The sequence below is a fragment of the Bombus pyrosoma genome, linkage group LG1, assembly GCF_014825855.1.
Source record: "Bombus pyrosoma isolate SC7728 linkage group LG1, ASM1482585v1, whole genome shotgun sequence".
Lineage (NCBI taxonomy): Eukaryota > Metazoa > Arthropoda > Insecta > Hymenoptera > Apidae > Bombus > Bombus pyrosoma.
The window spans coordinates 11,731,816-11,755,495 of NC_057770.1; the positions used below are offsets into that span (position 1 = coordinate 11,731,816).

A 23,680-nucleotide genomic window follows, 5' to 3' on the forward strand; every position below is an offset into this window, starting at 1 on the left:
CAAACCAGACGAGGCAGCGACTGTCACGTAAGGTGATCGAGTCATCGAGCTTGCATCGACGTCATTTTGATGAACGAGCCGAGGTGATGCGGTCTGTCGTCGTTTTTGACCTTCTTCCTCGAAGCAAAAATCCCTGTCGTATCATGGCCGAGCCGTCCTTGCTAACAGAACTTCTGCTAATAAGGAAACGTGACGTTCCCCCCGTGATCTTTCGTATCGTTTTTCGTTTCTTCTCTTTTCTCTTTTAAATATTGCTTCGTTTATTCGTTGCTTGGTTCTATGAATAGTGTGGGCTCTTTTTGAGCTGCGGTAAATGTCGGTTTGCACATACAATTGGTTGAAAGCTTGGAATCAATATGTGTTGTATAGAATCTATGAATTTAAAGGAATGCCTTCTGTTAGCTTAGAAAGCTCTTTTGTCAAAAATCTTTCAAAACGAAGAAGTTTATTATGAATTTCAAATTTAAACTGTTTCCTCGAGTTAAAGTATTCTAATGCAATTCTTTTACTTGGACTTAAATCATTCTGTTTAAAAGCTTGTTCTCCTTGAAGAACTGAACGTGTATCTTGTATGCTTAATTTCAAATCAATCAGAAGCTACAAACATCGGTCAATACGCGTCAATCGTTTTCCCAGCTTCCTAGTTGCTGAAGCTCGAACTTCCTAGTAACGTAACGTAAGCTATAACTCCGATCTCAATCTGAAAGCTACTAAGAATTATAAATGTCTACACAACGAACAGTGCATCTTTCACTGCTCCACTTGAAACACCAATCTCTTTGCTCCTTCTTATAGACATCGCTGTGAATTTTCATTTCAAAACCAGCTGTAATCGTAAACTCCGCGCGACATGTGACGACACGTCATACAACAAAAATTGTAGTAAACCATTCAACTCCCTAAATTACGTCCAAAAAATTTATCAACATGATACAAAATCCCTTGAACCATTTAAACAAATCAATCAACAAAGATTACCACTGCTGGATTTCCAAAATTCCATGGACACAAAGATTCGAGGTGTTGGTGACGTGAATCATAGCCATATAAATTAGCGCGTATGTGAAAGAGATTGGCCACTTAAGTGCCAGAGCAAAGTATCCGCGGCGGTTCGCGTATAAATTGCCGCCCCCGCCCACCGCCAGGACGAATTTGCATTTTCGCCGCGCGTCGAATAATTTATCTCGGCCGAGATTACTTTGTCGCGGTGGGAGAACCGCGCGTGGGACCGAAACGAAAAGAAACTCGGAGCAAAGAAGGGGGAAAAAGGGTAGAAAGGTTGTGGAGGGCGATGGAAACTATTCGAGCGATCACACGGGGAATGGAAGTCTCCGCCTCGAGGACGACTTAATCAGCTTAGGATAGAGGCTGGTCAGACTGGAACGATCAAGGCTTTTTCCTCGCGTTTCGACTTCGTCTTGGTGCCCGCTTTTATCGTTGCCGCGAACAATTGTAGTGAACACACGATGAGCGTATACGAGGTGTATCTAAAAGTAATGAACAAGCTGTGGAGACGTTTATACATTTATGGGGAATTTTGGTGTATTGAATGCAGAAATTAAACGTATGAAAAAATATGAAAAGTAAAATATTCGTTTACTTAGACTCTAAGTACTTAGACTTTAGACTTTAAGTGTGGAAACGTAATTATATAATCTAGACTCTTTGGTTAATTTATACTAAAAATATACAAATAGTACTGAAATGCATAGATAAAATTACATCGATAATTGAAAACAGTTTTAATCGTCTTCTTATAAAATACCCTGTTTTGTAAGTGTGGAGTAGTAAATTTTGTTTTAATATATTAATTTGTAATTGACTCGTTATTAAATATATACAAGACCAGTTTTATTAGTATCATATATATCTATGATATATGAGGTACAGCAAGCAAGTGTAGGTTACAGTTTTTATTTTCGTTCTATCTTGATTGGCAACGTTGTCGTATAGTAATGAGAGAACGTAATGCAAAAACGTATAATAGCGGGGGAAGTAGGAAAGCGTGGACGCAAAGAAGCTTGTTTCTTAACAGTTGATTTGACACGTAATTGATAATAGACTGGTGGAATGCTCAGATATAAAAATCCTAATACAGGAAGCGAACCACCGAAATGCTAGGCGTTTCCTGATTCCAAACTTCGTTCTTTTTTAAGCGAATGAACCCTTCGACTATTTTCAACGGCACCCTACAGCGATAGCCTTTAGCGTTGATACACGAGCAAATCGTCTCTGTCCGAAAAACGACGAAGGAAGAAGAAAACGAAATAATCAAGCACGAACGGCAATAGTCCGAAAAAAGATCCTTTTCTCTTTCATCCGGTGTTTGTAGCCACTAAAAACTCCTCCGGTAGAGAGAAATGTTGCCGTGTAATCCCGGTCTAAATTAACAAAGATCAAAGTATCCGGTGAAAAAGAGCAGCGGCAACGATCTACCCTCTCGCTCTGTGGAGAAGAACCAGGAGCGTACCTGTCGCGTGTAAGCGCTTCGTAGAAACATTAAAATTTACGGAAAGTACAATTGCCTTCCACAAATCTTTCGTTGTTCGTTCTAATTCCGTGTCCTAAAACCTCGTTTAGATTAGTCGAGTTATTTGAGTTCAAGCAAGTGCAACTTTCAATTTAGAAATTATCCGTTTTACAAATGTTTGTTATTTATTGGGTTTGGCAATGTGTCTGTTACTTGTGCAACAGAAATTCATATTCAGACGAACAGATTCAACTGACAGGAGTTTATTTAATCGAAAAATAATATAATACGCGTATCGTTCATCATTATTTTTTCTTATACATTTCTCAATAATCTAATGTATGTTCTGGCTATCTTTCTAACAAGTAGAAGACTTTCTCCCATCTTTTCGTCACGGAAAGTAGTAAGCATAGAAATCCTCCTGCACCGATCGTGCTAAAAAAAGCCAAGTTTTATATAGTGAAAAGAAAAAATAAATAAAATTTCGTTCCAGTAAATGAAGTTCTGCTATAACTTGAGTAATCTGAGCAGAACTTAACGATTACGCATAGTGGAATTAGAATGGCCATTTAGACGGTTGCAGGCGATCGCTCAGCTAATTTCTGGGGAGTTGGCGTGCGCGCAAAATCGAACAGAAATACATATATCGCGCGCGCGTTGAAGTCGTCTATTTTGGTGCTCGCGCGAGCATCTGTTCCTCGTTTCATCGACTTCGTCGCTACGTCGACCGATGTATGTATAAATTTTCCGCGTTTCTTTTCTCGTGCACACTAACCCGGAAGAAGACGAGGAAATGAGAATACGTCCGCGAACGCCGATGACGACGATTCGTGAACCTCGTCCGACCAGAGAACCGGGTTACGCTGCTCATTTCTCTGGTTCCACGAAGCACGCGCGTTGTTATTTAACGATCGCCAGCAGCAGTTCGTTTTTCTTTCGATCCTTCCGCGCGAGCCCGAAGAGACGCGAATTTATGCTCCCGGGATCATTACGCTTCGGCTTAATCTTCCATTTCGGTTCCTTTGAAATGTGTTTTAATTCTAGGTTGCAGGGATTCGACTGATCACTTGGCAAATTTAAAGGAAAATCGAGGAGTAATACGATAATTAATATTAATGCTTGCAAATAATATGGTTAAGTTTCGGATAATTAGTGTATCATGCCAACATGTATACAGGGTGTTTTTATTATCTGGCTAGATTCACTTTGATCACAAATAAATTGGTAGGAATTCTTAGTTTCGGAAGAAGATAGGGCAACGGTATTGATACAATGATCAGCATGAATCTCATGATGCTTACAACTTGCAATTTGCTACGTCAGAATTTTAATGATAATTATATTGCGTAGAAAGATTTTGCAGTTTGTATAATTTGAATTCTCGTAGTCTGGCTATTTCACAAACGATATCATACATATGTATGTATCTATTGTATATGCGAACGATATTCATAACATAAAGAAAGTTTTTTCAATATCATAATGATTTCGCTAAGACAAGCTCTCTCCGGCTTGGCAGTAACTTCCAATAACAAGAATATCTTGACAGAAGTACAAGAGTTTTGGTATTTCCAATCTTGTCGATGGAAACATCAAAAAATTGTTCATAATATTCCCTGACACTGACAGGAACAACGAAGACTCACAAAGGACGAGAAATATCACGACGCAGCCTTACAATGGTACTTGGTACCTCGTGTAATCACGATGGATGTAACGGCATCGTTTGCCATTACGAACCAGTTGTAACGATGGAATTGATTGGTACATCATATTCATGATGTACGAGGCCCCGTGTCGCCGCTTTGTTTATCCGATACGAACACAATCGTCGATGACGAGGCCATCTTCCTATCGCGCGACTTTTATCGCTTTACGATTTTCAAATATTTACGTCTGAAATCCGTGCTGCAAAACACACTGCGTTGTGCCTTCTCCGCGTTTTTTTCAGGCAGTGAAACCTGGCAAACTCAGAGCATAAATCTCATTTCAGTTATATTGATTTTTGTTACCGATTTCTAATGAATCGTATCAGCGATTCAACTCGTAATAATAATCAATTCACGTCCTAGTATCTTTCTGTTATTTTCTTTGCGTTTCATCTTGTTCAAAACAGGTTTGCCGTACAATCTTTCTTCTTTCACTTAGATTTTGCGTTTGAAAGGTATTTTATACATCATTACAATTCTATTGTAAATAAGAAACTACCATTCCTGGAGTTATATTCTTTTCTTTTTTTACCAAGAACTTTTTATTTTTAATAACGATGATGGTTCCGATACGCTGCCGTTGCTTTATTTGCCTTTCTAGATTGTCTTATCCAAATACACAAAAATTGAAATGCAACAATTACGTCATTATATTCAGCGAATTAATGGAATGGACGCAACATATCTGTCAATATCAGTGAACACGTTAATCGAGTATTCAAATGTAAAATCCATAGACGTTAAACCACAAGAGCGTGCTGGCCAATTAATGTCAGCATGTTGAAAAGTGTCATGATCATTCGTAATGAAGCCACTGTATCTCTCTTTTATTTTCTATTTCAAACATAGTTTTTATATTTCTACTGTACATGGACACTAAAAGGTGATAGATAATCTATAAGTTTATTTAAAAAACAAGTTCAAAACGAGACGACTATCAATTGGTCAAATAATGATGGCTCGAACTTATCAGACAGAAAAGAGGAAACGTTTTAGCAATTTGTAACGCTAGGAGGAAATAAAGTACGTCAGAATTGGAATCAACATCGCATTGACTAATTGTGTACACTATAGAACGTCGTACGTGCTGGCAGCGCTGGGTTAGGTCTGGTATCGAGCCTATCTTTTATTATCATCTGTTCGATGGTGGAGAATAACAAAGGGCTAGTGGCTTAAAGATAACGTTAAAACGCCTCAACCGAAATTCAAGAGAAAGGCGATTAGTGCATTTCGAATCCTGTCACGTAGGCACTACTTTAATCTACTACTTGTAAACTTGACCTTCTCGCCACAAAGAAGAATTCTAAATGAATGAATCGTTCTGTTAATAATTCGTCAAATATTAGTTTTCTAATTATGTAAATTCTCTCTGTAGAATTATTTTATATGTCCTCCTTTTTTAATTTGTAACTGATTTAATTGATTTGATTACTCGATTGATTTAATAAATCGGATGATTGAATCAGTTACTTAATTGATTTACATTCACGAACACAAAAATTTGCTATTAATGATTTATCATAATTAGTATGCATAATATATCGGTTTAAAATTCGGACTGTTCTAACTGCGTATATTCCCATAGACTGACTAATACAACTGGCCTACACCAACATGCAAGTCAGCGAGAATGCATCGTTATGACTCATTATACGCTTCATGGTTAAATTAAGTTTAAGGAAATATTATTCTTCCTATTCTTGCTGTAACAATATACAACTATTCGCCTAATGTGTTTCTGACCAAGTGGGAACGTTGTAACAAAAACTTCATCTTTTCAAAGCTCATTTCATTAAAAGCCTCTCCGTATGTCTACGAATTTTATTCTTTATTTGATTTCAGAGCAACTTAGACGGGAAAAAATTCCATGCTATAATTACCAAGCTGTTCTCTGAAGATCTAAAACCATCTTGTTTAAACTAAAATTTAAACAGTGTATACCGACGCATTTTCCGGTGTAGTTTATTTTATTTTAGTAAGTATGGAAAGAACAAAGGTCTTTAAGAATCATTTTTCAATTTTAATTATTATTCGTCGAATTATAATAATGAATACAAACGTAATTGGTATTAAGAAACGAGAAGTAAACTAAATAATTAAGTTCACTTGTGGGCACTTTTTTAAAAAACTCCTCGATCAGAATTCAAAACGTTATAACATATATATATAGTATATTTTTCAAGCGTAGATTTTGATATTCTCCTCAAGTACGATTTTCTACCATTTGCAACGCGAACGAAGCAGAATTGGGGCCGAAGAAATATTAAAAAATATTAAGTAACGATGCCGGTAACGACAAACGATCCGACACGCTTCTTTCGTCGTTCCACTCGACTTTGCCTTCAAAATCTAAATTTAATGACGTCCTCCTTACAGGGTCGGCTATTTGTAAAGCAAGCGTAACAGTAACACCATACGTCCCTCTATCGTAATGTATAACAAAAAAAAGTCAACAAGTTCAACGTCATTTATCAGTGTCAATATTGGTCGCGAGCAGATCATCGCTGGTTGCGGATGCATGCCAAATGGAATTCTTTCGTTTAAACGTGAGAACCCTGATGTAGTTACGTTTTATGCGAAACCTTGGTCGATTTGACACCGAACCACTGAAAATAGAGGAAAACGTATGGCCGTTTATCGGGAAATATCGATGGCGATTCCCGAAAACTGGGACGAAGGTTGCTTAGATTACAATTCAGCAAAGGAACCGAAGGACGCGGACTTTTGTCGGAAATAAAGCGGTGGTAAACAGCCCCGGTTACAATAATAATCTCGTGCGTGCACTGATGAAAAGAATTTTTCGCCGAGGGGAACCTTCACCCACTTTCCCTGACACGGCGACTTCGATGGAAAATCGCCGTCAAGATTCTTTTGTCGTACTTTTGCACATGTTGCGGATGGTCACGATGAAATGACGTTTCTGTGAATGGTAATTGCGAAAATGGTGAAAGATAATTATATGCTTACGTATTGATATTAGACAGATGAATATTGATAGAATGATTGGAAGATTCTACATGTGAAATGACTTAAAGAGCTGGTTTACTTGGAAAAAAATCTAGGTATGGAGAATAATATGAATGTGCTAAAAATTATCGGATAATAACGCCCTTTTACCATCTGTAAACTATAGATGGTAAAAGGACGTCCATTACGTAAAAATAGAAACATATCTTTGATATAGAATGAATCAAAATACATTTAAAGAGAATGAACCTACATTAATTTGTCTAATTATTAAAGTGTAATTGAAAAGATTTAAGTTATTACTTTGCTCGATTCAAATATCATTTCTAACATAAAAAGATCGTGTAAAGGATTTTTTGAAAGATTCAAGCTACTTTAATTAAATCCTAAGATATAATCTAATTAGTAAATTTCACCTCACGAATATTTTTCTCTACCTAATTGCTTTAATTAATAAAATTTTCACTTCAGAAAGTCTGAATCCTCCGCTGACCAGATCAATTTCACATTAACTATGTATTTTTATAAGCTCTTACTATCTCTTGTAGTAATTATCGCACGAGGTACGCGAAATTTCACGAATAATTTTTTCCTAAAATTCATAACGAGACGTAATATTAGTACTTCAAACAGAACCCGGGCCAGTTTTAACTTCCTCTATGAACATATGTATGCACTCTAATTTTCGCTCCGGCGAATCTAGTAAGTCATGACCGCATACGTTTCATGAGGTCGTGGTTAACTAGGACGTCCCGTTTTGCGCAGCTACAACGTAACAACTGCTTAGTTTAAATAATCATTGCCGCTCTAAATTTCCCTTTCATCCGTTCCTCTTTCAAGCATCCTACGGCTATATTTCAGCTGTGCTTTATGGAATCAGCTGGAAGTTTTGAAGAAAGAGTCTCTGGAAAAAGCTTTACCTTCCCTTTACTTCGAATAAAGTAACTGACGTAACAAAAAATTATACAACCTAATAGAAATAGTAACGTATGAATATCACAGAAAACTGACACTAATCCGTTTCTAAGGTGACACCAATTCAGTCGATCAAAGAATACAGCGAATTTATTCGACCATATCACAAACCTACAATTTCTTCAGGTGTCCCAATTATCGCGGGTTGTGAGCTGAATTAAACGATTCCAAAAACGCCGTTAATGGCGTTTCCAAGCGGGCTACCGCAAAGGCCGGCGATCCACATGCTAATTTGTATTTGCCATCCGCGGTGCAAAGGCCCGCCTCGTAACGACTCTGCCGCAGCAGAATAATAAGCGTCGTTGTGCCTGTTCTTAATCATCGCCAAATATTCTCGTCGCGCAAATACCCCAGAAACCTAATGAACCTCGTCTGCGAGAGAAGGTTTCTCGACTGTCCTTCTTGGTGGGTTCTTCCACGTCCGGTTCCGTGAACTGTTCTATACGCGTGTTTCGAGCAACTAATTAAGCGAACCCCATCCACGGAAATCGTTGTACCGACAGCTGCCCGCGTGCCATTCGCAATTCCGGGTAATAGACCGGCTGTCTGGCTGCTTAGAAACAGGATGATCACGATTTTCGAGCTGGACAACGGGACGAGAGCGAGAGACGAAGAGGCTAAACGGAGAGGAACAAGACGCAAGAGTAGAAAATAAAGAAGAGACCATCGCTGGACGTGTTCCAAATCGATGCAAGGAACAGAAAGAGCAGCACGTGCTTCCGACACCGCGGCATTTTGTGAATCGTGACTACAGACCCGCGTGTAATTTTAGATCCATCGATTGAAATTACTTTCGAGTAAGTATCGTAAATTCGCACGGTAAATGAAAATGTGACCATCTGACGTTATATAGAGCGATATTCTTGCAGTAGTAGCACGATAGTACAAAAAGAACTGAGCTCACGTGACGCTGGGCCACCTTTCAATGGCGTCTTGAGAATTGGGCCATCGCATCGGCGTTATGGACGATACGGGTTATGGAGTATCGTGGAGATACATTTGGCGGACGTAACTGTTGACGTGATTGATCGCCGCTTTATTACATTTATACGCAAGATTGATCGTTGTTATTTTGTTATATATTTTTTGATCTCACGAGGTTCGTGATGCGATATTGGCATGGTAGGTGTTTGTGAGATACATTGATACATATATCAATTAGTTTGAGTTTAAAAGAAAAAATGAAGAAGATTATCTTCCGGATTGGTAGTTTGTTATTGATGTAACTTTTAAGTATATTTTTCATGCCAGTGTTTAAGGTGTTGAAAGGTTACCTACCTACAAATTTGTCGGAATGGCAAAGGTAAGTGTTTGTGCCTACAATAAGCGGTGTGATATGTATTTTATAAACTGTGCGCTAAAATGCACAATTTGAAAATGAAATTTATAATTAGAGTATACAAGAAACAACGTGTCCATTATGTAAAAAGTTTATTAAGCTACTCAGGTATACATTATTTGTAATTTTTGTATTTAATTTCCTGTGCAAGAAAATCTTTTTAGCATCAGGCAGATACCACGAATCTTCTAGAATTATAAAATCCTTTGCTTACGACACACGAGGTTACAATTTTAAAAAAGATTCGATCGAAACGAAGAATAGAACATTTGTAATAAAAAAAAAACTTACTGTCGGTGGAATATGTAATGGGATATTTTTGTGTCACCGTCATTTTTATTATATTTCCCGTTCTTATTTACCGTTTGTCTGTACGATGTAAACAGATATACTTTCCACAAGTTTATGAATTTCATTCTCTCAACGAACCATTCAGGAGTCTCAACAAATCAGGCAAGAAAAGCCTGGAAGTGTGTCTCGTTCCAAGAAAATACATAAACGAACGAAAGTACGGAAAATTACCATGGTGGTCAACACTCAATATCGTAGAAACTCGATTGATAAATTTAGGAAGTCCAAATTCTTTTTTTGAGCGGTTTCTTATACGTCATTCCAATAAAGTAGGGCACCATTTTTTTGTAATGCTAGATTTTTAAATAGTAAGATCCAAGTTAACGTACGAGCATACACAGTCCTGTTTGATGCGTTTATTTTTATGGACTGGCGAATAGACATTTTATCTTTATCTTAATCATTTTAGGAATCGTAAAAATGTCAAATGCTTTTCCAATTAATGTTCTGCTTTAATGGATGTAAGAGTCTGAATTTGAAACAAACGATTTTTCTTATTTTTATGTTCGTAGTGCTGTGACGTCCGTTAATAAAATCATTTCAACGTAAAATGACTCGCTTGGCCGCGTGCCAATGAGGACAACGTTATTAGGTTATTCATTAATACAGGACGAAATTTACGGATTTGAATTTCGAACGACCATAGATGGTCCTCATTTACCGTTAAAGCTTTCAATTTTGTAGTTGATTAATCGGACCATAATGACCAAATCATTTTTCATCCACGATCCTTCCAAGTTGAATTTCAAATTCATAAATCTCAATTTAATAAATCTCCAAGTACTAAATCATGAATGATATTCAGATCTCTGTTCATTATCTGATATATTACATTTTTATATATTCATATGCATAACATATGTAATCAACATTTTTAACTCTTTCGCAATGGTACGCAGAATTGAAAGTGTTTCTGATAAACAGATCGAAGCATTTTATTAATATAGAAAAATACTTATGAGTGTTGAAATACTTCGTATAATTAGTCGTGGAATAAATGTCATCGCATCTACATACATACGTTTAAAAGAGTTAAAATCCATCTATTCCAAATCTAATTAAGAGATTATCGGGTTAACGAGTTAAGTTACCAATGTGAATCCATACCTGTCCTTGCCATTTATCCTACTAACATTATTATTTAATCAGAATGTATCGACGTATCTCGTCTTACAAACCTGCGAACCGCATACAAAGGAGGATCGAATGAAAAGAAAGGCCAGAAATCGAGGTTCCGCCGCGAAAACCGATCGTAATCGACGATCGAGCCGCTCATTAGCCCAATTCTCCAGCGAGAAATCGCCGGCTCCTTGGTTTACGCGCGGTTGTTAGCCACGAATACGAAAAATCTAGGCGACTATCTGTACGACTTCCCAGCTGGATTTCATACAACGTTGGGCACGCCGTGTTAACATGACGCTTGAAACGCCGCGACGAAATAAGTCGCGTTTAATCACTCGGTTCTCAAACAACAACGAGAACCGGGAGAGACCGTGTAGAGATTAGGTTCTTTTCCTTGACTACGAGGATCGGCTCGTTTGATTAATATAATGGAAACAAAAGAGGCGTGACTCGATACTTTCCGCGGTCCCTGGCTGCAGTTACACGTGATCCACGGTTAATCCACGTGTATACTAATTAGCGACGGATGGATACCGTCTGACAGACCGCTTTTCATCGCACGGCTGAACGCTTGAGCGCGCCTCGCTCGAACACGCGTTATTTCGAAGGAAAGGAACAGTATCGTCGCTTGTTTGCCAACTTCTTAACGTGCTTCTTGTCCATTATTTGTCTCTTCTTTCTTTTTGTTTCAGAGATATACACGTTCAGTATGTATGTATATCATGCGCTTTATTATCCTTTAATTTGGGAAGAAGGGGTAAGAGGAGGAGAAGAAGGATTGGCTTTAGGGGTTTGATTTCGTTTGACTGTATTCGACGGAGTGTTATACGCAATTGGATAGGATGAATCATTTTGTTGTTGTTTCGAGAGCTGATTTTATATAGTGTTTGTGTTATTTTTCGTGAATTAGGTTAAAAATGACGTAGTTCAGCGATTTTGGTGGGATGTATTATTATACATAATTTTAGAAAAAGTTTTTCAAAAATTTGCAGGAGAAGATTTAACTTAATTTAATTTAAACAATTTTTACGTATTTTACATATTTTATCGAAGAATACAAATTTTGCCAAAATTTGCCAAAAGGGATCAGGAAATTTGTTGCTGATTATATCTTAAAAAAAGCTTAAACAACGTCCATGTCTTAGCTTTTTTTACGTAAGTCTTGGTTACATAATGAAATTTCGGATGCCATGCAAAGTGCTTTTCGATGTAATCCCGTTATCTCTTAATAGTTCGTCTATTATGGTGTGGTAAACTTTTCGTAACGATATGAAGTATAATAATAACATCAACCTAATAATAATTTTTCATTCATTCAACGAAGCCATCTTTTTTCTACTCGATGCTTAGCAGCTTCTTTAATAAAATTTGAGAAGCTTTCCAGCGATCAGAATTTAGACTCGAAGATTCTCGACTTTCTTTCCTACTATTTACGCCTACATTTCTCACAGAAGAATTATAGATACGTTGAAATACTAGATGAACTCGTAGAAGCTTGAACCTTTGCCAGGTTGTTAAGTTTTTCAAGAAATATTGCTCGATTGCAAATACGCGACTAGTCTCTTATTTCAAAGTCCGAATAAGTTAGTATCGAAGAAAATTATTGGAGAAATATCATGCGTACTTTATCGGATATTCCTTTGATTTCTGCCTTCGTTGCATCAGTATAATATGATTTAAATAGAATTGAAATATAAATTTACATTCATACTGAATCAAGACTAACGTTTATTTAAACGTTTATTTATTTGACAGCTGTTGACAGAATTTCTATACGAATAATTCTTTAGTACTTTAAAAAGATTACTCATCGATTATTTCATACAAAAGAGTAAGTTTAGAAATTTACAATGACGAATAATGAATTGTAACGTTTACGATATCTTTGTAATATAGTAGTTAGGGCAGTTCGTGTCAAACAAAAATTTCTGTAAAATAGTTTTATTTATGGGCCAGTACTATATGACCTGTCCAGAAACGATATTGACCAACTTTATAAGTTAAACAATATAGAAGAGTGACGATCACTTTTACTTGAAAAATATTGCTTTTTAAATTTACCTTACAATTTATCATTATTTACGTCACGTTACGATGAATGAATTATGAAAGTAAGTAATTTGTTTCTTGACAACTGAATATTAATTGTGTACTTGTATAATGAAATTAAGTACCGAATAAAAGGTACAATCGGTCAGTTTGATTTTTGAAAGGCTCGCATCGAAACCAGCAGTCGTAAAGGCATACTGTCGTGCTACCGCGTTTACCAACTTACCGCCTCCGCCTAGCACCAAAGTTCGCTCCATTCGCACGACTAAATGGTACTAAATAACCGTCTAACTGGCGTTATATCGCCGTCAGTGTATCCGGACGCACATCGATCGAAATTGATTTAAATAAACGTGGTAACGAGACAGCGTAGAGAATTTATGCCGACGCTATGGTGCACAGCCTACTAATTCGTCCAGGTTTAAAATCCCTCGACCCCGTTTCCGCATAAATCTCGCGGGACATTGTGTTATTTAGCAGGCAGCTGGTCGTTCGACAGTCTATCCAGGCGTAAATTGGCGGCGTTGCGCCACCGTACCGCTGAAAAATCGCCTCGGTCATTAATCATCGCACGGCGACGTACGCCTCATTATTATTCCCACATTAGAGCTCTTGAAATTGAAGAAAGACCTGGAATTACTCGCTGGTACCAAGGACGTTAATGACCACGGAACGCGAGTTGTTAGTCCTTTCCCCGGTATCGTTCTACACCTGGCTCAATGCTACCACGCGACACGCTCCCATGGCAGGTTGCGTGTCAACTTCGTTTTACCTCGAACATGATACCGGTATCCGCGATACGCGTCCGGATGGAGGATACGAAAGGAGGCTCTGTTTTGTCTGCTCCACTTTTAGGTTAGGGCCACGATTTTCAACTGGTGTGCCGTAACAGTTGTTTAAACATACAATACTTGGCTATTATATATACTATATTATATATTATATATACTTGGCTATTATAATCGGTAGTCAAGACAATAGTCGCCCAATGCGAATGCCCTCTTCCGAATATATTTTTTGATGTAATTTTAGTATTTTAGTAATTAGCTTATATATTCTTTCATTATTATATTAGAGACTAATGGCGTCTCATAATTACGTGCAATGTTGAAGATTGAATTTTAAGATATCGAACCTTATGTAACTCAGATAACTCTACCTTGCTTCATACAACATGCGCAGCTAATTATGGAAAGGAAGAGGTTTCTTGGGAAAGGAGTACTTCGAAGTCTAGAAAGTGTAAAATTGGCAGCGAAAAATTCCTTGGGTGTGAATGTAGGACGATGATAGGGAGGCTGATATGGGAGAAGGAAAGTAAAACGAGGAAGTAAGGTTTCGTGATCTCAGTTCCTGACTTTTTATTTTTGTTTTCACGCAGTCTAAAGATTCGTATCAAGAATTTAAGAAGTTGCTCCTGCCGTAAAGTTGCACCGTGCGTGAACAAGGTATGGTTGAAGATTTATGACATTGATTATTTCGAAGTTCTTTTTATAAATACTATAATTAATGGCTTTTAAGAGTTACGTTTACATGTCCAGATATTAATATACTTCATCGGGCCTATATAGTTAAGTAGCATATGAATATATACATTGATGAAGTGATAGTACTTACAGTTAATACATCTCATTTCACGTGCATGATAATTTTGCACCTGCTCGTTATACCATGGCCATATATCAATCTTTGCCAAACTTTGATTTTGTGTACGATATTTTATGATTAACCACTTGACGGTCATCGAAATAATTCTCCTGGTTTAGCAAAAAGTTCTCGAGATATCCCAATATTTTTGTCAATATTTTTTTCACACTTTTTGCATTATATCATATAATGGTTTCCACGTTATTGCTTTAATTCCAGGTGGTGTTAGTGATAAATGGACAAAAAAGCAACGAAAATTCGAAAAGAAGCGTAAAAATATCATTTTTCAAAAGAAAACGAAAAGATATTCACCAAGTATTACAACACCAAAACTTCGGTATAAATTAAGAATAATAAATATATGTAATAATCTTCATTCTGCCCGAATAAAAATAAAATCGAAAATTATCAAAAGTATTTAAATGTTTTTAGTAATTGTAAAGTCACTAAATTTGATATTAGTCTACGGGTAGCCGTAATGTTAAACTCCTGCATTCTGCTAGACTTCTGTGAATTCTCATAAGACCAAAAGTGGCGTTTGATCAAAAAATTCCATAAAGGGATAGAAAAAAACCGCAAAAGAAAGCTTGTAACGAGTGACACGTGGGCAAAGCGAATCGAATCGCGACGCCAGGCGGGATAGTAACTTATTAAGGAGCAGCTTGATGCGTCCGGACATGTTAATACTTATCATAATGGGCCCTTTGTCGCAGCGCCTGCCAACAATGCATTCGTTATTGCACACTATGCGTTCTTGCAGTTGCGTTTGCACTCGCGGCAGCCCGGTGCTGTTCTTACGGCGTCATTAGCGAGTCATTGTTTCATTGCGCTGTTTATTTGCCTGCTACTGCCGCGCCAGTGCACCCCGAGAACCTATTTTTAAACAATCTACGGCAATTCGCACGGAAACGGTCCGTTATTTGTAAACGATTAGCCGTTTCGTTGGAACAATGTAATTTTACGATGCGTTTTGTTAGCAGAATAAAATTACGTGCTACGGAAGCTTTCCCGAATCTAGACATCTGGTACAGGCACTGATTTTTATTTGATCCCCTTTAGCTTTATTTAAAATATAAATGGTAATTTATAGGTATAAAATTATGAATAAATTGTAATTTAGTTAGAAAAATAAAACTGTAATTTGGACTTTTATTATGTCAAAAGATGTGATTTTACTTGTAATTGTAACATAACAATTAATGTAACTTATTTAGTAGTATTACTTAAAATGAGAGACATTATAAGTGTTCTACAATAATATATAATTTAGAAACTTCATGTTCAAGCACTTAGGTATCCATGTTTTTCAAATCTAATTTTATCATCCGTCGTTTCGTTGCATTTTACTGGTAATTATTTCCCTGACACTAACTTATAGATATATTCATAGCGATTATTACCAATTTTATAAATTCCTCCATAATTTTTATAAACGATATTCATGAAATAATATATCGTAAAGTATATAAGAGAAAGTAAACATGCAGGATGATTTTCATAATTATAATTGGAAATACAAAATCGAAACTCGTTACATTTCTTTACCTCTCCGCGATCGATGAATTGCAAATGAAACGGTTCATCCAAGGCCGTCGAACAATGAGATCTTGAAATTTATACTCTAATATTATGGAGGTACGTAGCTGAGAGAAAAACAAAAACGAAACAGGGAGACCTTTGTTTCCGAGGCCGCGGATATTAGTAAAAATCTCACGTACACGAGGTTGCTATCGAAAACATTCGCATACGTCCGCTTCGGTGGTCCATGGACCACCCTCTCTTTTGACTTGACGATTTTTCTTATTTAAAAGGATATTGTAAATCTACACTTGGGTTGATTCTCTTATTTTCATCTTTCGAAGCCTTGGTCCGTTTTTTCGAAGGGATGTGTGACGAATCTGCTTTGACCACACGCGACATTTCTTTGAAAACGAATTTGTCCATGTGATAGACATTATATATGAAACATAAATCGACATAAATATCAACATAAATCTGATATCAACAATATTTTGATCATTTTGTTAGTATTGTTTGTGACTATCATAGTGGTTCAGTATTTGTAACATTATTAATGTAATTACTTGCCATGTTATTGTCTTACATGTATATTGCTTATGAAAGCAAATGTTGAATTGAAATTCTAAGTTTAAAATTTATAGTTTCAAGTTCTTATTTTCAAACAAACAATTTCAAATTCAAAATCTCAAATCTAAACTTTACATTACCAGATAAACAATTTCAAATTCAATTTTTCAAATTTAAAATTTTCGATTTCAATTTTTTAGTTAAAAATTTCAAGTCTATATTCCTTCTTTCATGTTCAAAAGAATTACATACAAGTTTAATCAACTCTTAAGTACTAAAATAATTTGTTATAACATCTGCTATCTTAGATACGTATGCTTCTCAAAATATTATAACTGCAACGGCTGCTTCGCAAAATTACTGGAATAAAATGAGTAAACAAAACTCGTCTATACAACATAATAATTATGAGGATTACAGAGATCCACTTCATAAAAATCCGTGCTAACCGGTCATTTTGAGTTATTTCTACCGCAAAGTGCTGATCCCTCTCGAGCTAACGACGCTGTTTGCCTCGAGCCTCAAAAGTTGACACTCTCTCTTTGAAACGTCACCCCTTTTCGGGCAGCCAGAGGACGTGACCACGCTTTTCGCTATACGTGACCACTTGGAAATGAAAAATGGTGGACTGCATTCAGAGTGAAAAGAACCACATGGCCCCGAAAGCGAGAGGAAACGAGAAAAGGGATGCTCGAATTTCGTGAAACTTTTTTCGGCTCATAATCTGTCCTGATCTGGACAACAGCTGACAACTTTCTATGCGTCGTTCGAGGATCTCCTCGAGAGTAAAGACTCGAAAGAGGCTTTCCTAAGAGATCGTGTCGATTATCTTGGTGAATTATGCATGGTAAATTGAAAGTAAATTGGAGCTGTCAAAAATAACGAGCGGCCACCCTCGCAAGAATTGCTTTTCATTTTAATTACATATTTTGGAGCACTTCCAATTCAGAAAGCGTGCTTAAACGTCGAAGATTTAGATTTTATCAATGACAGATTCTATTTTGTACCCTTAGACTGTTGTACGATGCGTTTTACATAGATGAGTCAATGTGGTTGTAAATGATTCATTCCATTTTATTTCTTTCCTTTGCTGGGGTGAATAATGATTGAAGATGGATATTGTTATTCCTCTATGATTGTAATTATTCTTGGAACCCGAAGGTAGGCAAAAATAAAAGATATCTTACTACATTCCCTTTCTTCTGATTATTTCACGTGTTAAGATGAATATACGAGGAAACGATATTATAAACAAAAATATTTTCAATTTTTACTTTTAAGCGTTGTAATATTCAGTTAGATTTTGTAAACATATTATAGCTAAATATTGGAAAATGAACTCAACTTACCCTCGTACATCTGCGCATATTGTGGAAAACCAGCCGCTCTCAGCCATTTGCAAGCTTCTTGTGCTTCGATTTCTATAACAAAAAAATCACATGTACATTAGGAAAGTTAATTTATTTCTTCACAATTATCCCGCACATTATTAGATATAAACTACAGAAATTCAAGTTAGTTTTCAAAGATCTCAATTTTATTTTATTATTTAATTTTAAAAAACCAAAAGATCTTCAACGCAACAAATGCCAAAAGAGTAATCGCAAATTATAGGTGCAAGAAATCTCCGAAACATATCGAATATGAAAAAATAATTCAAAGTTATTGGAATCTGTCAAGTTTGAACATAATTGTACCATAATTATATCTCGTGCCGATCTCTTAAAGGCACAGTCCCATTAAATGCGGAAACAGCGATTTTCTTCTTCGCTCGACAAAATTAAAGGATCACCAGTCAACGAACAGCAGAAACATTATCGAAGACAACCAGGCTCGTGCGATAAACTCGTTTTCAGCAAAGTGTGCGAAAGAAAAAAGGGCCGGGATCCGCATTTACATGAACAAACATTCTGATCATTAGCGGGGCAGGATTCCTCTGCTTGCAGCGCACGACCCTGCTCGTTTGGTGGATGAAGGCCTCGTCAGAAAAAGCGGCGACCACGACGAAAACGGTGCTCTTCATTATGCGAGACGAGATACCTTGGCTGACAGCGTGACGCGAAAAACTCGCGAGAACGCGAGTGTGTCGCAGCGCGAAAGGAATGCATCGCGATGAAACTCACGAGACAAGGGAAAACGGACGTCCCGAAGGAGGGAATTACTAAAACGGGGCAGGAATTTATTCGCGACCGACAGGAATGAGATCGATCTGTATGCTGGAATTCCGAGTATTGGTGTCAACCGTTCTGGAGTCGTTGTCGATTTCGAAGGGTTTTGTTCTTGAGGATGATGCCCGTCAGAAGGGAAACTTACTCTTTTATTACGAAGAATTTACATATATAAAGAATCTTTTAGCTTGTCATGCTTTGACAGGGTATTTTATTAATGTACATAAGAAAAGAATGTTAAACGATATTAACTAAACAACATTGTAAGTTTTAAATTATATAGTTTTTACTTAAAACTAGAGGCTTGAAAGTTTCAACTTAGATTGGAGAATATGGAATTTTGAATTATAGAATTTAAATTTAAAGTTTTGTATGAATGCTTAAATTTAAATAGAATCGTATTAGGTTATCTCAAAAGTGTCTTTCGCTAGCTGCACGCATCTGTTTTAACCGGCAATGTTTATATAAACATGAAACCTAATCTGTCAAATGCAAATAGAACAACGTAATAGAACAAAATGCGGCATACATAATTCAATAAAATAATACAAAACAGGAAATGCCGTACATCTATTATTTCCTCATAAAATGAGAGAAACTTTTGGGACAACCTAATAGATGATTTTTGGAACGCTCAGCACATAGATAGATAGATAGACTCGTGTTGCAATACAGCTTTTTCTCGCTCGTTTCTAGAAACCGATAAGAAACGATACGATACTCTTCCACTGTTTCCAGGTTGTCAATCAGAAAAGTTATTTGAGCAAGCTGCGTATCTAATCTTCTGAGATGCCAAATGGGTTATGAATGAGCATAGTTCAGTAACACTTGTTCCTTATCATAAAAACGTGTAATCATCGACGTTCTTGGAACTAGATCTCTCGTTCTTTCATCATTTTTTTTCATTCACGAGGTACTGTTTTTGACGAGATAAACGCGACATATTTTTCTATATCTATTCGATTAAATTCGCATGAAAAAAGATTGAGATCAGTACATAATGCATAACATAATATAAGTATCAAACGATTATGAAACCAATCCCAAATATTTACATTTCCATAACTGGCTGTAGTGTATTCAACGGTTCAGTAAGAAACACAACAAAAGCTTCAATTTCAAAATAATATTTCAATAAATAACATATCAGAAATATTTCATTACTTGACCACAAAAATTAATGAAAATAATACATGGAACAAATTTCAGCAAAACATTTTTTTAATAGAAATATTTGTAAAAGACATGCATCAAATTAATAAAAACAGATATAGTCAAAATATCCGCTAGAAAAATCCTAGATAAAACAAAATATTCCATGATAATGAATATACCTAAAACTAATCTGATCAAAGAGCGACATAACTTCAAAATCTCTATATAAGTTCAACTGCAATAACCTTTCTTTAGACCCGGTGGACTTGCATGTAAGATTTGCATACCGATAACAAGGAAACAGGAAGAAGGAAAATGGAGAATATTCTGCAACTCTTCTGAAATTTCTATACGGGTCAGAGCGATATATCACTTTTCAGCAGCAGTTCTTTTTCTGCGTATGGTTAATTGACCAGGAGGCAGTCGCGAAAGTCCCACGTGGGATTCACGAGAAACCACAAACGAGAACAGGGATAACCAACGATGGTACGAGCGAAAGTTGTGAAAGGAAGAACATAGACGATCGGTGGTATAAAGAGGAAAGCAAGGGGGTAGGAGGAAAACTTGGTGTCGAGGCTAGCACGTTTCTGTCTTTGAGTGACTCTTCGAACACCCGTAGAGACGGAAAAGAGAATTCATATCTATGATACCGATGCGATCGCGCATTGCCACGCGATAAAACGTAGATAGCTATCACTATAAACAGAGAGGGAGAGATAGAGAGAGAGAGAGGGATGGAGAGAGATGGGGCGGGAGAGGGAGAGAGTGGTTAACATCTTTATTTTCTGACCGTTACGTCGTCGAGCTTCTCGACCATGGCGCACGACATCACGCGCTACATCGTGGATCATGATCTGTTCTACAATGTACGTTCTCGTGAATTAACCCTGCTACATTCTTCTGGTTATTTTCCATCCCATTACACTTTTCTAACGATGAAAGATGTCCTAAATTTAAGAAAAGTGTTAATAAAAGTACAAAATTGAAGTCCATACAGGAAAATATGATAACGCTATTATTACTAATTTTCCGATTTCAGTGTCATTTGATGACTCAAAAGAAATATTTCAATATGAGACAGCTGAAAAATATCTTGATAGATTCGAAGGTGAAAAGCTTTCGAAAATAGTTGATAAATACACAATGTTTTGTAGGAAACGAATAATGCTAGTTTAATTGTTGTGTTAATTTAATTTAATTAATATTGCGGCATAATTAACGTTATTAATATTTCCCAAAAGAGTGACAAAAACGTATATTTAATCCTCAAATCAAATGAAAATGTAATTAGTTGACGACATATTGAATCTTAAAATTGTCATATAAAAGATGGGAGATGCAATTTATCATGTTTTCCATCTATAATTTATCGAAAAATATTCAAGGACCACAGCAAAATTTTTAGTCCGTTTACTGCAAAACTGTTCATAGAATCAAAAGGACCGCGATGAATTCCAATTCGAATTCGATCTCGTCTCTGTGGCTAAACTGGTGAAATTCGATAAATGGGCGTAATAGAGGATATAGTACATGCAACCTCCTTCAAGGACGTTTAATCGAGCCTTTCACTCTTGGTGTGTCGATGGAAGTTTATTAATTAGCAGAACAGAACGGCACGGCGCTCGCGTCGCCTTTCATTAGGTCGATCGATCACGGAACCGATATGCGTTGTTGTGCGAACGTGCTGGAAGAAATGTATTTCTGTTAGTTTTATGGGGATGGGCTTGTTCTTAAGGGGCGCGAAGGGTAAGCTACGGGTTAAGAATCTTTTCTTAGACTTCGATGTGTTTGTAGTGTGCGTAGTGAAGCCTTTGCGAAAGTTGCAAGGTGGATAGTACGAGAATATTTTTGAATAAGAAATAATCCGTAGACAAATTCCTATTGATAATCTATGGAAAATTTTACATTTTAACTTTTTCGAATTGTTGTGTGGTAGAAAAAAATTTCCAACGCTTTATCTCACGAAAGAGAAAATGTGCGTGGATATAAATGACCCAGTTTACCCATAAATATTTCCCTGTTTCTTGTACCTAAAGAAGCGTTCTTTCATTTTCAAAGCCACTACAATTAAAAAGTTCAGTCGGAAATAAAGCGCAAATCATACTATTACCCGACTTTAAACTATCCAGGGATGAATTTAGTAAGACCAGAGGGAGATAATCATTTTTTACTTTTCTAAAGAAGGTTATACATATAGATTTAGACTAGCCATTGGATGGACTGAAAGGATCCTATAAACTGAAGAGTATTTATTCACAGAGATGTACATTATATTCTTTAGAATCATGCTTGAATTAAAGAAAAACTAAATATATAAGCATATGTGCAAATATTCTTCCTATTAAGGTTAATGTTTGAATAAAATTTAATGAACGATTCCTTTCCATGATCCCTGGTAATGGCAGTTTTTAACGAGCATACCGTGAGTAAAGACATTTTCTGTTATCTTAAAGTCTGCCATGGGATAATTGTTATCGCGTACTGAATTTTTTACTCAATGAAGCGCACTCCGAACTTCTTTATTCATCATGTAAACGAAAAGGCGTGCTTCGAAAGTGCAATTAAAGTTCAAATGATCGTACGTTCCTTTCACAAACAACGAGCTAACTGATTCTTTTCTAAACTTGCAAGAAAACCAAATAGGAATCGCGTCAAACGTAATCTATAACTGGCATGGATTTTCGTAAAATCATATTTACAAGCTCATCCCCATAAAACTAACAGAAAAATCACGCACTAATTATAGAAATACAATTGAGTTATTGGTCTGTAAATTTGCAAATACCAAGACTGTTACGTAATTAAAATAAATATTACAAAGTTCGCATTATCGCTTCGCAAAATTTAAATTCTTCGTTTTAGCAAAAATAATTTAGCAAAAATTTCATAGCTACCGAGATTTGTGCATCTTCTCAAACATCATCGACTGTGCGAAGCAATTAATCGAATATACCATTAAACAAGATCGACCAAATCGAGTTTCATGCTTAACAGCAGAAGTGACGCGATATTCGCGCGTTTGAAGGCCGATTTAATGATTCATCGTCCAGCATGACGCGTCTTGGAAAGGCGGATGACACGGAAATCCAGCTCGTCGAAATAATACGGCTTTGCGGTAGGTCGCTGCCTGAGACTTCCAGCTATGTTCTGAATAAAGCGGCACGTAGGTGTGTCACTTCATGCGGAATAAAAGACCGCGGAGTACGGTACCGCAGCCGTGTAGGTACACGACCCTTTCGTAAGGAGATTTGCTTTTACGCAATTCAGGCGACAGCGGCCAGACGCCACAATCCAGAAACCGGCAAAGCGGCTGCGCCTTCCGAACGAATCGCCGTCGTAACGCGGGCAACCGGATCGAGCATCGAGCCCGAACTCCTTCTAAATAGTTCTTTAAAATATTTATTAATTAAATTACACTAAAACGTTCTGTACGAAAATTCCCACGTAACTAATGATATTATTAAGGATCAATATTGTTGCTTGTTTGTTAAATTCTTCTCCGATACGTTCTCACGTTTCAAAGCAATATAGTTGAAACATATGTTAAACAAAATAACATTTCTGATAACACCTTAATCTTTGCTTTCTACATACTTACTGATTAACTATGACGTTTTGGACTTTCTTATCCTTCCATATACAA

General features: G+C 36.7%; 1 protein-coding gene across 3 annotated transcripts in view; it reads right to left on the bottom strand.

Annotated features, from left to right (window-relative positions):
- LOC122566990 (rho GTPase-activating protein 7-like) overlaps window positions 1-23,680 on the bottom strand; it is a 352,400-nt gene that overhangs the window by 61,543 nt on the left and 267,177 nt on the right. For all 3 annotated transcript variants that reach the window (XM_043725034.1, XM_043725023.1, XM_043725043.1), the window contains one exon: window positions 18,064-18,135. In XM_043725034.1, the coding sequence (XP_043580969.1) occupies window positions 18,064-18,135 (72 nt within the window). The remainder of the gene's footprint in view (window positions 1-18,063; window positions 18,136-23,680) is intronic.